At 49.3% G+C, this 17,885-nt stretch overlaps 1 protein-coding gene across 2 annotated transcripts in view; it reads left to right on the plus strand.

Moving 5' to 3' along the window:
- Window positions 1–7,223: 7,223 nt before the first annotated feature.
- LOC309346055 (neuroglobin-like) overlaps window positions 7,224–17,885 on the plus strand; it is a 39,328-nt gene continuing 28,666 nt past the window's right edge. Inside the window, exons 1-2 of one of the 2 annotated variants that reach the window (XM_081869717.1) lie at window positions 7,224–7,646; window positions 16,729–17,008. In XM_081869717.1, coding sequence (XP_081725843.1) covers window positions 16,785–17,008 — 224 coding nt within the window. In that variant the 5' untranslated portion in view covers window positions 7,224–7,646; window positions 16,729–16,784. Of the gene's footprint in view, window positions 7,647–11,044; window positions 11,085–16,728; window positions 17,009–17,885 lie in introns of those variants that run through there. The other variant, XM_081869718.1, reaches the window with a different exon arrangement.

Raw genomic sequence — 17,885 nt, forward strand, 5'->3', positions numbered from 1 at the left:
CTGACATATGGTTGTCAAGCCTCTGCTTAAAGACCTCCAAAGAAGGAGACTCCACCACACTCCTTGGCAGCAAATTCCACTGTCCAACAGCTCTTACTGTCAGGAAGTTCTTCCTAATGTTTAGGTGGAATCTTTTTTCTTCTGGTTTGGAACCATTGCTCCGTGTCCGCTTCTCTGGAGCAGCAGAAAACAACCTTTCTCCCTCCTCTATGTGACATCCTTTAATATATTTGAACATGGCTATCATATCACCCCTTAACCTCCTCTTCTCCAGGCTGAACATGCCCAGCTCCCTTAGCCGTTCCTCATAAGGCATCGTTTCCAGGCCTTTGACCATTTTGGCTTAAAAAGAAAAAGACATGTAATGAAGGTGCCATGTGAGCCTCCCTAAGGAGAGCATTCCCTAAATGGGGAGCCACCACAGAGAAGGCCCCGTTCTTGTGTTGCCACCATCTGGACCTCTCATGGGGGAGGCACATGAAGGTGGTCTCAGGCGATAATCGCAGGGTGTGGGCCACTTTGTATGAGGAGAGGCAGTCCTTGAGGAATGAGGTCCTGAGCCAGGTAACATTTTATATGTCAAAGCCACTGGTACCTTTATCCTTTGTGCATTTGCCTAGTTCCCCCTCACAACACTCCTGCTGCAGATGCCTTTTCCCCACGGAAGGTGCATAGGGAACCAAGGGGGAGATTTCTCCCCTCCACGATGACCCATCTCCTACAGAAGAACATTACGTGGGGCTACCTTTGAAGGTGACCCGGAAACTACAACTAATCCAGAATGCGGCAGCTAGACTGGGGACTGGGATCGGCTGCCGGGACCACGTAACACCGGTCTTGAAAGACCTACATTGACTCCCAGGATGTTTCTGAGCACAATTCAAAGGGTTGGTGTTGACCTTGAAAGCCCTAAACGTCCTCGGCCCAGTATACCTGAAGGAGCGTCTCCTCCCCCATCGTTCTGCCCGACACAGAGGTCCAGCTCCGAGGGCCTTCTGGCGGTTCCCTCACTACGAGAAGTGAGGTTATGGAGAACCAGGCAGAGGGCCTTCTCGGTGGTGGCGCCCGCCCTGTGGAACGCCCTCCCATCAGATGTCAAGGAAATAAACAACTACCTGACATTTAGAAGACATCTGAAGGCAGCACTGTTTAGGGAAGCTTTTAATGTGTGTGAGAGTAGAGAAGGGGGGAGGTTGCTGGGATGTGGTTTGGGTGTCTGCAGGTGAACTTTGAGGCATGATGGCAGCCGCACTCTGTGGATCCTCTTTCAAGGGCATCCAAGATGGTTGCAATCCCTGCCTCCTGTGCCAGGGAATGTGTGAATGTTCAGGGTGACAGGAGAGGATATATTGTTTATTAATATCCTTCCTAACTTGTGCTAGAAAGTTCCTTCATGTGGCAGAGTTATATTCCCCTTTCTTGCATGCACAGCAGATAGCTGGTTGCAGGCTCGTGTAAGCCTCTCATTATTGTACAGTTAACTCTGTCTCAGATTGAATTGTGAGTTCCCTTTAAAAGGTAAAGGGACCCCTGGCTGTTAGTCCAGTCACAGACAACTCTGGGGTTGCGCGCTCCCCTCGCTCTATAGGCCAAGGGAGCCAGTGTTTGTCCACAGACAGCTTCCAGGTCATGTGGCCAGCATGACTAAGCCGCTTCTGGCAAACCAGAGCAACGCACGGAAACACTTTTACCTTCCCACTGGAGTGGTACCTATTTATCTACTTGCACTTTGACGTGCTTTTGAACTGCTAGGTTGGCAGGAGCTGGGACCGAGCAACAGGAGCTCACCCCGTCGCGGGGATTCGAACCGCCGACTTTCTGATCAGCAAGTCCTATGCTCTGTGGTTTAGACCACAGTGCCACCCGCGTCCCAAAGTTCCCTCTAATCCCTCTTATTCAAAGTCTATAAAAGAGGTTTACTCACATCAGTTCACAGTTGGATTCCTGGAGGCAGACTTAGTTACCAATATGTACATGTGGATCTACTCCATATGGGGGGATAATCCCAATGCTTCTGCTAGCTAGAAGCTGGTCAAATGAAGAAGGAAGTAAAAGAGAGAGTGCTGCGTGACTCGACCTTTTACCTGGACAGTGTGCTGGTCCCATGGGTTACCTGAGAGGCGAGGTCCAAGTCCGGTCCATGGTCAAAGGTGCAACGTGGAGGCAGTCCGTAGTAGCTGAATCAGGGTGCAGGGCAGGGAGTCAGGTGAAGTCAGGAACAGGCTTGCAAGCAGGGAGCCAGGGCGGGTCAGGAGCTCTGGCAGGAAAGCAGGACAGGGTTCGGGCAGGAACTAGCAACCAACAATGTTGCTCCCGCTACTTGGGACTGGGGCTGGCTGGCTTTTATCTGCCCCGATCCTCAGGTGACTCGCCTCTCCTGGCCTGGAGGCGAGCCCTCCTCCTGCGGGAACTTAGTTCCCTCCGCCTCTCTGCCCTGAGCCTCTGCAGCTCAGGGGAGGCTGGAGGGTTACCAGACCCAGAGGCAACCCCAGCGTCCTCTGACGGGACTGAGAGTGGAGCACCTGCAGGCAATGGGTCCTCCATCACCTCAGGAGCCAGAATGGAATCACCTGGTGTCTGCTCCTGAGGATCCGGCACAGTTGAGGGCCCTTCAGGTTCATGCTCCAGCCCCGGCTCAGCTGGTTCTGGAGGCGGGGACTCCTGTGCAGGCTGGGGTCCCTTAGGTTCATCATCAAAGTCCGAATCCCAGGCCATCACAGGCAGGTAAGTTCACCCACACCCACTAGTCCCATGCAAGGAAGGATGCTCCAGCCAGGAGGAACAGGAAGTTTTGACTGGCTGGACCAAACTTCCCCTTTCATGTCCACTCTAGGAAAACAAGGAATGTTGTATTTGACTGCTCCCAGTGCATTACAACCCACAGGGAGTTCCACAGTTTAACTGTGTGTTGCATGAAGAAGGACTTTATTTTCTCTGTCCTGAATCTTCCAACCGTTCATTTTCGTTGTTCTGAGAAGGGCGGGGGGGGGGGCGTTTCTGTATCTTCTGCTCTTTTCCTGCCACGTGTCAATTTATAAACTTCCATCCTCAAGCAAAAGCTCTCAGTAGCTTCCTGGAACACCAAGTCCTGGGCGATTCTGTTGCCGTAGGCGAAGCTGCCTCTCTGGGTACCAGTTCCTGCATTCCTGTGCTACCTGGCAGAAGGGGCCATTAGTCCACCTGTTGCATAAGGAAGAGAGAGGGAGGCTGAGCCGGAAGGCAGAGGCCTTGTGCCCACAAAAATGCCATGACAACAGCATCAGGCATCCTTTACAAGCGACTCCCAGAGGGCTTTCTGCTTAAGAACCAGAACAAACTAAGAACAAAAAGCCAAATGGAAGTATCTCGTAGAATATTTTATGAATTATGGTGCTGGAGGAGACTCTTGAGAGTCCCATGGACTGCAAGAAGATCCAACCTCTCCATTCTGAAGGAAATCAGCCCTGAGTGCTCACTGGAAGGACAGATCCTGAAGCTGAGGCTCCAAGACTTTGGCCATCTCATGAGAAGAGAAGACTCCCTGGAAAAGACCCTGATGCTGGGAAAGATGGAGGGCAGAAGGAAAAGGGGACGACAGAGGACAAGATGGTGGGACAGTGTTCTCGAAGCTACCAGCATGAGTTTGACCAAACTGCGGGAGGCAGTGGAAGACAGGAGTGCCTGGCGTGCTCTGGTCCAGGGGGTCACGAAGAGGCGGACACAACTAAACGACTAAACAACAACAACAGTATTATGAAAACGTGAGCATGATTTGAAATATGAACAGCTCCGAAATATTGAGACGAATACTTACGATGATTAAACCTAGAGATTAAGAATTTAAATAAATATATGCAGCATTTAAACGACAGCATAGATAGAACACCATGGAAGGTGCTTGGGGGGGGGGGGGGGAGTTCCACGTAATGTTTATAGGGAAATGTGTAAAACTGGAAAATTCAATTAAATTTATAAAAACACATGCACAATAAAAAGCCTGCTGGATCAGGCCAGAGGCCCTATCTAGTCCAGCCAGTGGCAGAGCAATCCTCTCCAGCACCTGGTGCAGACCCCCCCCCCATAGGGGCAGGATGAACTGCCCATAGGGGTGGGGCCGTGGCGCGGGCGGGCGATTGGCGCTTGCTATCAGCGATTGTGCATTGGATTTGCGGCCTTGTTGTTGCACGTGCGATTGGCTGTTGCAGTCCTGCGGGTGAGCAATTTTCAGCAACCGCACCCCCCCCCAAAAAAAAGCTCAACAAGTCTGGGCAATATCCCCCCATTTTCTCAATTTGGAGTCCCAAAAAAGAAGGGGCGTCTTATACACGGGGGGCGTGTTATACACGGGAAAATACGGTAAGTTACAGAAAACCCAAAGTGCTTTGTGTCTGCACACAAACACTGCTCTCCAACATAAGCGAAATTTGAATTCGTCACAAATCGCTCACCTGTCCCCTCCCCCACCCCCCAAAAAGGCTCTTTAAAAACTGAACTTCACTCCCCCTTCTGAACCGCGGTTCAGCAGGGCCTGGGCAAGTGATTCAAGGTCAACCTGTCATGGCTGGGTAAGAAGGCAGCGTTTTAAAAACGACCATCCTGCCAAAATTCCCTTTCTCATTCTGAGTGTTTCCTGCTCAGATTTGTGCAAAACGGCTGGCCGGATGGGAAACATGATTCCATGAATTGCTCCGTTGGGGAAAGAGATCAGGCTTGAGAGAGCTTGCAGTCGTGTATCAAAGTGCTGGTCAAAGAGGGTAGAGGTTCCCCCTGCTCCGTATTCAATGACGCTGCAAACTTGGAGAACATTCTGATAATTCGACAGAAGCCAGAACATTGTGCTTGGCTGAGCATGGAACATGATCTCCATTGCAGCCCCTCCTTTCCTGATCCACCACACACACACACAAAATAGCCAAAAGCACCCGGAATCCTTTTGCAAGTGCAAACAGAAAGGACCTCTGCGGACGTAGGGGTGGGGGACAAATTCGAGCCAGTCTGCATTTAAATGCAAGCTCTCCCAAACTTTCCGGAACAAGGTGGAGATTGAAATGCAGTTTTCCTCCGAATTTGGAGTTTCTCTGAATTTTGCACTGCTGTTCGCCAGCCAAACGACGCTTCCAAAAACCCATCAGCGTACATAAAGATGAATATTTATATTGGTGAGAATAATTGCTCCCAGAATATTAGTCAAAGCTGCATATAAAAAACATGTGCTTGTTAGAAGTTCACATCAAAATGTCCCAGTGAAAATGTATCAGCATTTTGGTGTGTGTGTGTGTGTGTGTGTGTGTGTACTGTATATCTATAACACCAAAATAAATAAAACTCAAATCGCTGCAAAATGGGGGGAGCTGAATTTAAGACGGGAAGAAATGAGAAATTGACAGATCCTCCCATCCTTACCTGTGGGCCAACTGGAAGATTTGCACCACAAATATCTTATAACTCTTTTATTGGTTGCGGCTTGCAGCTGGAAAACACTTGGAAATCATGGAAAAACCGACCGGAGCCTCAATCAGATGGCAATGAATTTATTGGCATGCGGTTTCACTTTTTTTCGATATATCAAAGAAAAAGAATACTGTATTGTCATACACCCCACCAATAACACATGGATGCCTTCTTTCTGAGGTGTGGGGACTTTAGCAGGCAACAAAATAGTACAGTCAAGGCCTAGTGTGGCAGGGAGTTCCAAAGTGTAGGGGCTGCCACACTAAAACATGTTCTTGCAAATTCTGTTTGGTTCACATGTTTCAGTGCTGTTATTTTATGGGTTACAGGCTACATTTTTGTTTTATTTTTTTTAAAAAAGTACGCTGCTTAGATGCTTTAAAAAGCACTCAGCAGTTTATAAATGCTTGCAATTAAATAAATGAAATAAAATTAGGATGCATATCCTTCCAGCCCAAGTTGTTGTTTGCCCTGTGGAACCACTCAGATCAAGCGATTCCCCTGATGAGACAAGCTTCAGGTGAGGGGTATTTTTAATTTTGAAAAACGGCCCAGGGTACAAGGTCTACATGACATCATACCGAGTGCCGGATTTACGTATAAGCTAAAGAAGCTATAGCTTAGGGCCCCAGTCTCTTGGGGGGCTCCAAAAAAAAATTAAATGAAAAAAAAACCCTGGATGTACATTTCCAAAATATAAGATATACAACTTCTTGTATTTCAGTTCAACAATTACTTTGATAAAATACATAGTTTGTTATGTGCAAATGGCTTGAGATACCTATGAGGTCCATTAATTACCATGTAGCATATATTCAACACAAAAAACAGTGACAATTTGTTGTGGACAACGGACAGCTGGACATATAAAGGGCCCCGTTACCTTCAGGAGCTGAGGGCCGCATCAAACCTAAATCCGGCCCTGGTCTCACTCCAACTGTACAGCCCTGTGAGGTTGTAGGTAACATTGGCACCCGGTAGGACGGGAGGTTAGGGTGGCACTGTGGTCTAAACCACTGAGCCTTTGGGGATTGCTGATCAAAAGGTCGGTGGTTCGAATCCCCGCAATGATGGGATGAGCTCCTGTTACTCGGTCCTAAACTGTAGCTTGTTTAGCTTATACAGTGGTACCTTGGGTTAAGAACTGAATTCGTTCTGGAGGTCCATTCTTAACCTGAAACTGTTCTTAACCTGAAGCACCACTTTAGCAAATGGGGCCTCCTCCTGCTGCTGCGCCACCGGAGCACAATTTCTGTTCTCATCCTGAAGCAAAGTTCAGTGTGGTGTAGTGGTTAAGAGCGGTGGATTCGTAATCTGGGGAACCGGGTTCGCGTCTCCGCTCCTCCACATGCAGCTGCTGGGTGACCTTGGGCCAGTTACACTTCTCTGAAGTCTCTCAGCCCCACTCACCTCACAGAGTGTTTGTTGTGGGGGAGGAAGGGAAAGGAGAATGTTAGCCGCTTTGAGACTCCTGAGGGGGAGTGATAAAGTGGGATATCAAATCCAAACTCTTCTTCTTCTTCTCTTAACCCAAGGTACTATTTTTGGGTTAGCGGAGTCTGTAACCTGAAGCGATTGTAACCCGAGGTACCACTGTACATAAATCCGGCACTGGCAAATGCTCAGCACAGGGCGTGGGGTGCTGGAAATGCAGCCCACCCGGGTGCCAAAATGCAACGCTCCTTTTCCTTCCTTTCTCCCATTCCTGGCGCCCAGCCCTCCTGCCTGCCAGTCCTTATTCCCCAGGAGGGAGGGAGAAATCCTCTCCAACGCGCTTGTTGTGCACAGATGGGCGCCGGCAAACATTCCCCCCTCCATCTCTTCTGCGCCTTAATTGAACCTCTGCTTTCATTGCTTCAGGTGGAGATGAAAGGGAGAATGATCCATTTGTATTTAAATAGAGCAGCGGCAGGAGAGCTAAATGATGATGATGGCTTTGCTCTGCTGTCTCGGGAGAGGAAGGAGGGAGCGCGGGTCTGAACGAGGCAGGCTCTAAGATCCTGAAGCTGCCCTTGGGCGCTTGATCTGCAGACTGCATATGGGATTCACCTGCTGGAGAGGAGAGGGAAGAGTGTGAGCAAGAATCACAGCAGCGCAGGAGGGAATTTCCTTCCAAAGACAGTTTTTTGCTTTTCTCCACTCTGGAATTTCCTCCTGGAGTTGCTGAACCGGGTGGTTTTTCCCCCCCCAGCCCTTGCGGAGAAGAACTTGCGCGGGTAAGTGGGCACTTTTTGGTCTTTTATCAAGGCTGAGGAAATCAGAGTCTTTGCCCTCCTCCTTACCCCAAACCGAGGCGAAAATAAGTATCTGCGCCAGAGAACTTGCAAACTTAACTGTGGACAGTGGGCATTCTGGGGTCTGTTTCGTTGCCAGGGAATGAGATCTCTCCCCCTGCCCCGCTGGCTGCAGTTCTAACATTGCATTAATTTCATAGATAGGCACGAGGAAATAAGCCCACATAGCGCCCCCCCCACGCACACACAAAGCAGGGAACAGGTGTCTGCCCCAGAGAGCTTGCAAACTAAATGTGGACAGTGGGCGCTTTTCGGTCTGTTGCATTGCTAGGGAATGAGATCATAGAATCATAGAATCCTAGAGTTGGAAGAGACCCCAAGGGCCATCGAGTCCAACCCCCTGCCAAGCAGGAAACACCATCAGAGCACTCCTGACATATGGTTGTCAAGCCTCTGCTTAAAGACCTCCAAAGAAGGAGACTCCACCACACTCCTGGGCAGCAAATTCCACTGTCAAACAGCTCTCACTGTCAGGAAGTTCTTCCTAATGTTTAGGTGGAATCTTCTTTCTTGTATTTTGGATCCATTGCTCCGTGTCCGCTTCTCTGGAGCAGCAGAAAACAACCTTTCTCCCTCCTCTATGTGACATCCTTTTATATATTTGAACATGGCTATCATATCACCCCTTAATCTCCTCTTCTCCAGGCTAAACATGCCCAGCTCCCTTAGCCGTTCCTCATAAGGCATCGTTTCCAGATCCGCCCCCCCCCCAACCTGCAATATTTGTTGAAGTTTTGTTGTATTAATGCACCCTTTTCTCCAAGGAGGTTAAGGGGGCATAAATGGTTCTTCTGCCCATTTTATGCTCACACAACAACCCTGAGAGGTAGGTCAGGCTGAGAGGCAGTGACTGGCCCAAGCTTCATGGCTGAAGGGGGCGGGTTTGAACCCTGGTTCCCAGGTACTACTCTGTGACACTCTAACCATTACAGCACACTGCCTCCCTTGCTGTTCTAAGATGGTATCACTTTCTCTGCCATCACCGATATAAATAGTGGTCTATTGGGCAAATAGCCGAGTAGAATTGTCTTCCATGAACACGGTTTGAACAGTGAGTCCGTAAGTGACTGTGGAGGCCAATTCTGGATCCACACGTCCTTCCACAGGGGGGACATTGGTTTCTGGGTGGGAGTTGATCCCGGTGTGGATTTGCCAAGCGTGCCTTCCTCTTAGCACGTTTCTCCCTTGCATCCTGAGTTCGAGTGTCTTCAAAGCCCAGGACACCTTTGGTCAAGGCTGTTCTCCAACTGGAGCACTCACAGGCCAGTGTTTCCCAATTGTTGGTGTTTATACTACATTTTTTTAGATTTGCCTTGAGAGAGTCTTTAAACCTCTTTTGTTGACCACCAGCTTTACACTTTCCCTTCTTAAGTTCAGAATAGAGTAGTTGCTTTGGAAGACGATCATCAGGCATCCGCACAACATGACCAGTCCAACGAAGTTGATGTTGAAGAATCATTGCTTCAACACTCGTGATCTTTGCTTCTTCCAGTCCACTGGCATTAGTTCGCCTGTCTTCCCAAGTGATGTGTGAAAATTTTTGGAGACGCGGTTGATGGAATCTTTCGAGGAGTTGGAGATAAACACACACACGCCCCAAAAGTCTCTGTGCTCCAGCAGAGTGTTGACAGGGGTGGGGATCAAAGTGAATCTTCCTTTGCTTGTGAATTTTATTCTAGCTTGACCTTTCTTGCATCACAGCACAATCCTATGTGCGTCTACCCAGAAACAAATTCATTTACTGTATTTTTTGCTCTATAAAACTCACTTTTTCCATCCTAAAAAGTAAGGGGAAATGTGTGTGCGTCTTATGGAGCGAATCCAGGCTGCGCAGCTATCCCAGAAGCCAGAACAGCAAGAGGGATCGCTGCTTTCACTGCGCAGTGATCCCTCTTGCTGTTCTGGCTTCTGAGATTCAAAATATTTTTATTCTTGTTTTCCTCCTCCAAAAACTAGGTGCGTCTTGTGGTCTGGTGCGTCTTATAGAGCGAAAAATACGGTAGTTTGGTGGGGCTTGCTCCCAAGTAAGTGTGCACAGGATTGCAACCTCAGTCTGAGTTTGTTTTCTGTGCCGCTGGGTGGATCGGAGGCTGACCTCTCCTCCAGTTCTTATTTATTTCCCTTCCTTCCCTTTTTATGAAGATTACCCACTCAGGGATCCCACAGCTAATTCTCCCCTGGTCTCCTCGCTGGCCCAAATAGGACTAACTTACCCAGCTAGCCCTGGTGCTCATATAATGTTTATTGGATGGATTTCCCCCTTAAATTGATTTTTGAATTCTGAATTTATTGTTATTGATACTGTATTTTATGCTGTTTTTTGTTGCATCAATTAAGTGTTTTAAATTTGTTGTTAGCCGCCCTGAGCCTGGTTTTCTGAACCGTGAAGGGCAGGGTATATAAAAAAAATTATTATATTATTATCAGCCCTCCTGGCAGTTCAGCAAAACCTACCCTGGAGCACTTCAGCCTGGGTGCTGCTCCAGGGTTCACCCAGTCCCCAAGCCCCACCTGTCAGCCCCATCCTTGCCCCCTTGTCTCGCTGATGTGGCTTGGAAGTGGACGTCTGAAAATGCTCAACCTTGGGAGATTTAGGGCAGAGAATTAAACTATGGAACTCCCTCCCACTAGAAACAGTGATATCCAACAGCTTGTAGGACTTTGAAGGAAGAGGGGACCAGTTCATGGAGGCTATTGATGGTCGCAGAGACATCACCTTGCCAACAAAGGTCCGTATAGTTCAAGCTCTGGTTTTCCCAGTCGTGCTGTATGGAAGTGAGAGCTGGACCATCAAGAAGGCTGATCGACGAAGAATTGATGCTTTTGAACTCTGGTGCTGGAGGAGACTCTTGAGAGTCCCATGGACTGCAAGAAGATCCAACCGATCCATTCTGAAGGAAATCAGCCCTGAGTGCTCAGTGGAAGGACAGATCCTGAAGCTGAGGCTCCAAGACTTTGGCCACCTCAGGAGAAGAGAAGACTCCCTGGAAAAGACCCTGATGTTGGGAAAGATGGAGGGCGGAAGGAGAAGGGGACGACAGAGGATGAGATGGTTGGACAGTGTTCTTGAAGCTACCAGCATGAGTCTGACCAAACTGCGTGAGGCAGTGGAAGACAGCAGTGCCTGGTGTGCTCTGGTCCAGGGGGTCACGAAGAGGCGGACACGACTAAACGACTAAACAACAACAACAATTGATGGTTGCTAGCCAGAATGGCTGTGTTCCGATTCCACAGTCGAGGCAGCCGTGCTTCTGAATCCCAGCTACTGGAAACCGCAGGAAGGGAGAGTTGCTAATTGTGCTGGCATCCTGCTTGTGGCGGCAGGATCCTGGAGTGGTGCTGAGAACACCAACATTGCAGGTTCGAGCCCCAGATGGGACAAGTGCGTCTTCCTGCATAGCGGGGGGGGGGGGGTGAACTAGATGACTCTGGAGGTCCCTTCCAACTCTACAGATCTATGATTTTATGACAAGAGGGGCCATTGGCCTAGTCTAGCAAGTTCTTCTTACATTTGTTAAGTGATATGCAGGAAATTTGGCCCCGCTCAGTATCATTCTTTGCACAGACCTGGTCAACCTGGGGGTCCCCAGATGTTGTTGGACTACAACTCCCACCATCCCTGAGCTCTGGCCTTGCTAGCTAGGGCTGATGGGAGTTGTAGTTCAACAACATCTGGAGGGACCCACAGCTTGAGAACCTTGCCAATTAAGGAATTTGATCCTTGGCTTTCTTAACTGATGAATCGGTTACTTTCTAATAACCCAGAAAAGCCTCGCTATAGGTTCCTTTGCTTGATTAAATATTGTTGTTGCTGCTACACAGGGCATAGCTGTCAAATTTCCCCTTTTTTTAAAAGGGAAATTCCCTTATTCCGAATAGGATTCCTCGCAAGAAAAGGGAAAGGTTGACAGCTAAGATACAGGGGCGTCTTACCCACAGAGATTAGTGGCGCAGGGGCGCCAGATTTTGGAGAGCGCCACAGGCTGAGTGTCGGGGAAGGAGAGTCGGGGCGCGCACCCTTCCCGGCTCTGCTCCTCTCAGCCGCCCATCCGAGCGCGCTGCGTCCGGCTCAGGGAAGCCCCTTCGCGTCCCCTCCCTCCGGGGCTGCCTGGGCACCTGGCGGGCGCAATCGGGGCGGGCGCAAGGCGTGTCTCTCCCGCCCCTCTCTGTCCACCTCGCCGCCTGCCGCCTCCCTGCGGAGTCTGCCAGCGGAGCAGGGAAGCGCCCAGTGCGATCCCGGAGCCGAGTGAGGATGGCACAGCTGGAGAGCCACCTGATCTGGTTGCTGGGCCTCCTGTCTTGCGGACTTCCCCGGACGGGCACAGGTAAGGGGCGCTTAGAGGGCGCGGGAGGGCGCCTGGACTGCGATCCGGGAGCCTCTTACTTAAGTGCAGCGCCGAGTCCAGGATGTAAACGAGCTGGACCGAAGCCCCCACCCCTCCGGTTAATAAACGGTCCTGGTTGTTAATCATCATCATCAACAACAACAACAAAAGGTATCCATTCTTTGAGAATATTTCTCTTTCACTATTCCTTACATTAACACACCAACACACAAGAAACAAAAGACTGCTCCCTTCCTGGCTTCGACTGGTTGTTAATCAACAAAAAAACTGAGTTGATTAATCTGTTAGTTAAAATAAAACCCCCAGACCATTTGAAAAAAGTGATTCTATTAGAGATCTCTGGTTGCGTGTCTACATTTCCTCCTTTATCTCCTACCTAAAGGTAAAGGTAAGGGGACCCCTGACCATTAAGTCCAGTCACGGACGACTCTGGGGTTGGGGCGCTCATCTCGCTTTACTGGCCAAGGGAGCCGGCGTACAGCTTCCAGGTCATGTGGCCAGCAGGACTAAGCCGCTTCTGGCAAACCAGAGCAGTGCACGGAAACGCCGTTTATCTTCCCGCCGGAGCGGCACCTATTTACCTACTTGCACTTTGACGTGCTTTCGAACTGCTAGGTTGGCAGGAGCAGGGACCGAGCAATGGGAGCTCACCCCATCGCGGGGATTCGAACCGCCGACCTTCTGATCGGCAAGCCCTAGGCTCTGTGGTTTAACCCACAGCGCCACCCGCGTCCCTATCTCCTACCTAACTTGTTCGCAAATTAAGTCTCTTTGGTGTAGCCTGAAGCATTTAGCATGCGGGGGGTGTCAGTCGGGTGTTCAGAAGCGCATCTGTCTCCTGGTGTGTGTTGAGTTTTTGCTCAGTTGCAAACCCGGGTTTGTCACAGTGCAATGCGAGAAATTAAGGTCAGGGGACACATTCCTGTTCGTGTAAACCCCTCAATGGCTGCATTCTAACGGGAGTTGGTGGCACGACTCTTGCCTTTGTCCTGTTGGCTGAATTCCGGCCACACATGAGTTTCTACAGCTACACACAGGCACACAACTGACGGTATAATACCGACAAAAGTGGCTTGCCAAATTATTGGAGTATTACAATATATCCGAAACAATGGGAGAAATTGGAAAGATCTCAGAAGAGAAGATAGACGAGGACTGAAAGGTGTTTAAAGGATATTTGCGAAATCATAGTGAAAAACCAGAACTCCTATTAGAATAAATAAGTTCCGTTGTAAATACTGAAATACTAAATAAGATGGATAACAGTGTGTAATAGAAAAAGAAGTAGAAAGTTGGTTTAAAAGTGTGTGAAAGAAAGTAATAGAAGTGGAAAGAAATTGCAGTTGAGTAGATTGGAAGTCTAACACAAGGGTGGGGTGAGGGATGGTGGTGGGAAAAGGAAGTATCTGTGGGACTGAGTGGGGGTATGTATGAATATTTTAAGAATTGTATGAAATATATGTTTGTCTGTATATTTGTAATATGTATGTATTAATGGTGAATTATTTTAATAAAAATTTAAAAATTATAAACAACAACAACAACTCACAGTCCAATTTGGGAAGAGACACAGCCACACCTTCCAGGCAGGTAACAGCACGCAAGAATGGCGCAGAGAGACGAGGGCTGAGAAGGGGCACACCTGGGGAGAAAGGATGTGGTTTAGGGCTGCCAGACCTCCAGGCCTGATCTGAAGTCTCCAGGTTGCCCTGGCCCCCTCCAGGTGGGCAGGGGGAGGAAGGGCTTGAATCGCCAGGTGCACAAGAGCACCCTTAGAAATAACTTCAACAAAAATATTAAGATGTTGGCTGCACATCACAGCAAAGGTGCTCTGAGCAAGGCCGGTCTGCCTTCCCAATTAACCTCCATCTCCAGGGCCTAGCAGAGACATCCCCTTGCCGACAAAGGTCTGTATAGTTCAAGCTCTGGTTTTCCCATTCGTGATGTATGGAAGTGAAAGCTGGACCATAAAGAAGGCTGATCGCCAAAGAATGGATGCTTTTGAATTCTGGTGCTGGAGGAGACTCTTGAGAGTCCCATGGACTGCAAGAAGATCCAACCTCTCCATTTTGAAGGAAATCAGCCCTGAGTGTTCCTGAAGCTGAGGCTCCAAGACTTTGGCCACCTCAGGAGAAGAGAAGACTCTCTGGAAAAGACCCTGATGTTGGTAAAGATGGAGCGCACAAGGAGAAGGGGACGACAGAGGACGAGATGGTGGGACAGTGTTCTCGAAGCTACCAGCATGAGTTTGACCAAACTGCTGGAGGAAGTGGAAGACAGGAGTGCCTGGCGTGCTCTGGTCCAGGGGGTCACCAAGAGAGGACACGACTAAACGACTAAACAACAACTCCAGGGCCCACCTTGTAACATCGCCAGAGTCTGCCCTAAAGTTGTGCCCCGTAAACTCGGGGCCTGAGATGCTCCTTGCTAGCTTTGGGGTTTCCTTTCCCCCATTCCCCCATCTCCATGCTCCTTTTGGGTCCTCAGAGATTCCCCAGTCTCTCCCACCCACCCTCGTACTTCTCCGGGTGGGAACTGGCACCGCTTCAGCCAAACACTCTGGTTTGCCGGCGCCTCTCCATGGATCTCCTCCAGCAGCTCAGAGGCTTCCGTTCGCAGCCTGGCAGCGGCTCCCAAGTGGCCATGTGTACCAGCAGAGACAGTGGGTGGGGGGCAAGAAGTCCCCCCCCCGGCTGGCGCCAACCGCTTCCCATCCACCACCTGCCCCCCCCCCACTGCAAAACCTCAAGCTCTTTGTCGAAGTGCAAGGAACACTTTTAATTGCAACATGCACCCTGCGTTTACTGAGTTTAGGCATTCTCACGCCGCTCTGTGTACAGCCTGGGGCCTGCTTATAATGAGAAGAGAAACCAATTTAAAATATACACACTATTATTATTATTATTATTATTATTATTTATTTATTTATTTATTATTATTACTATTATTACTATTATTACTATTATTATTATTTTATACCCCGCCCTTTACCAGTTCGAAAACCGGGCTCAGGGTGGCTAACAACAAATTTAAAACACTTTAAAACACTTAATTATAAAAGCAGATTAAAATACAGTATAAAAACATGTTGTTGTTGTTGTTGTTTAGTGGTGTCCGCCTCTTCGTGACCCCCTGGACCGGAGCACGCCAGGCACTCCTGTCTTCCACTGCCTCTCGCAGTTGGTGGCCTCTTCTTCCTCGGAGGTTTCGAAGCAGAGGCTGGACGGCCATCTGTCATGGATGCTTGAGTTGAGACTCCTGCATTGCAGCGGGTTGGTCTAGATGACCCTTAGGGTCTCAACTCTGATTCTAAGTTATGGTTACCAGATTTTTTTCAATGAATCCGGGGACACTTTTTTTTTCTTTTTTTCTTTTTTGAAGCTGAGTAGCAACAGGGAGTCAGTAGTAGGGATGGCGAGACAAAGGACCCTGGGCCTAAGCACTCATGCACATTGTATAAAGGTGCAAAGCCCTTCTTTCGCACCCTGTGAAACGTAAATGTGCAGAGAGTGGGCAACGGCGTGCCCCGCACCCGTGACTCCCAAGCCTTCCCCAATCTCTTGCCCCCTTCCCCCTTTGTTTTGACAGATCAGGGGAGGCTCAGGAGTCACGGGCGGGCGGCCATTGTCCAGGAAGGGCTAGCCTGGTAGCACAGTTGGCTCTGGCTAGCTTCAGGAGCTGCTTGCTCTCGTGGTGCAGGAAAAATGGTGGGTGCCATAGCAGCGGGCAGTGAACAGCTCCTGAAGCCAGCCAGAGCCAACTGTGCTACCAGGCTGGCTCCGGGTTGCTGAGGCTGCCGCTGCCACGTTTCCCGGGGACAGATTTACAATCAGGGGACATTCCGGGGACGGAATTTGTCCGGGGACAGATTTGCAAATCTGGTGACTGTCCCCAGGAACCGGGGACGTCAGGCAACCCTATTCTAAGTTCCAAAGGCAGCAACCTTTTCTCACAGGGAATTGGGTCGTTTGGGTTCCCTTTTCCAACTCTGCAATATCCATTTTGAGGCAAGGCGACCAGAATGCTACACAGTGTTCCAGATGCACTATACATTTGCATAACGGCCTTATTCTGATAACAGCAGTTTTATATTCAGTTCCTTTCATAACGATCCCTAGCATTTGTCTTTTTCACAGCCTCCACCCACATCTATCCTTTTCATTTGGTTGAGTGTGTGCACGAGTGTTTTTAACCTGAGCTCTGGGTTCAAATCCCTCTCCAGCCCTTGAATGTCCTGGGTCGCTGCTGTCTGTCAAGCCGCCCTACCTCACAAGGTCGTGATGAGGTTCTCTGGGGTGGGGTGGGGTGAGTCTGCCCTCTGCACTTCAAGGAGAGGTCTGGATAGGAATATAGTTGAAACTAGCTTATGTGGGATAGCTCAGTAGGCAGAGCATGAAGCTCTTAATCTCAGAGTTGTGGGAAAGATTCCTGCATTGCAGGGGGTTGGACTAGATGACCCTCGGGGTCCCTTCCAATTCTGTGAAACAAAGTAGGCCTGACGGACCATTTTCTGCTTGCGTACAATTTTCAACGGGAACAATGTGTGCCGCGAAACCACTGCCAGCGCTTCTTCCTTCTCCCCTGAGAGCTGATTCAATTAATGCCTGTTTGTTCCATCTCCAGCTATCTTTGAAATAAAAAATTTCTGTTTGCTTTAGCTGGCGTGGAGGGAAAGGAGGACCCAGGGTGCCAGAGTCCGTCCCCCCGGAGAAAGATGGGGTGTGCCTTATCTGGACCAGGTGTCACACCGGAGTCAACTTTTGACGTGGAAAAGAGAGGGTCGTTTGTGGAAGGCGGGCTGGACTTGAGCAAGGAGACTGAGTGCGGGGAAAACCCTGAGCCGCTCTCCCTTTCAGAGTCTCAGAAGGCCCTGATCCGAGAGTCCTGGAAAATCCTGCACAAAGACATTGCAAGGGTCGGGGTCATAGTCTTCATCAGGTAAGGGCCGTGTGTGTGTGTGTGTGTGTGGCACGGAGGGTTTCCTTTCGAATTTATTATTTCGGTCACAGACCAGTACTAGCTCACATACGCTATTAAACATATAAATTAATACTTCCGGTAGTCACGAAAATACAACCTGAATTTATCATTTAAGGCCTTAATCATTATGATAGCACAGCTTGTTCCCCAAGTTTTATGGCAATCGCACAGAATTTGGCCACCCTTAACGTGATCTCAGGATCCTTGTCCTCTACCAGGGATTTTAGACTTTGAAGTCCGGATTCATTTGGAACAGAACTGGTCAGAACTGAAGATCCTTGTGATGCGTAGGAATCCCACAGGTGCAGCTGATGCATTAGGAGCCCATGGACAGCGGGACGGTCTCCTCGGAAGGCGGTGGACTCCACTGGAGGTTTCTAAGCAGGGGTTGGGTGGCCACCTCTCATCGTTAGTTGCGATTCTTGCTTTTCAGGGCATTGGGCTAAATGGAGGACCCCCCTCCCAGGTCTAGAATCCTATAATTCTGTGATATGATAAGGTACAAGCCAAGTTCTCAAAAAAAAAAAAAAAGAGAGGAAAAAAGTTCTGCTATTTCACGAACCTGTGGGGAATGCACTGGAGCAGACCCCTGCAACTAGCAGGATCGAACCGTGGCGAACAGAGGGTTCAATCCTGCTCACTTTGGCTTTGCAGGTGTGTTCCCCTGCTTGGGGAAGAAGGGCGTGCACAGCCAAGGCTCAGTGCAGTAGGAAAAAGGACAGTCACGGAACCGAGAAAGGCAAAACAAATGAAATACCTTGAAAATCCCTGAAACGAGATTTTTGACAGCCTTATTTAAAGAAAGCCAAGCAGTAGTAATGAGGAGTTGAGGACT

Source organism: Podarcis erhardii (genome assembly GCF_964252035.2).
Source record: "Podarcis erhardii genome assembly, chromosome: 7".
Taxonomy (NCBI): domain Eukaryota; kingdom Metazoa; phylum Chordata; class Lepidosauria; order Squamata; family Lacertidae; genus Podarcis; species Podarcis erhardii.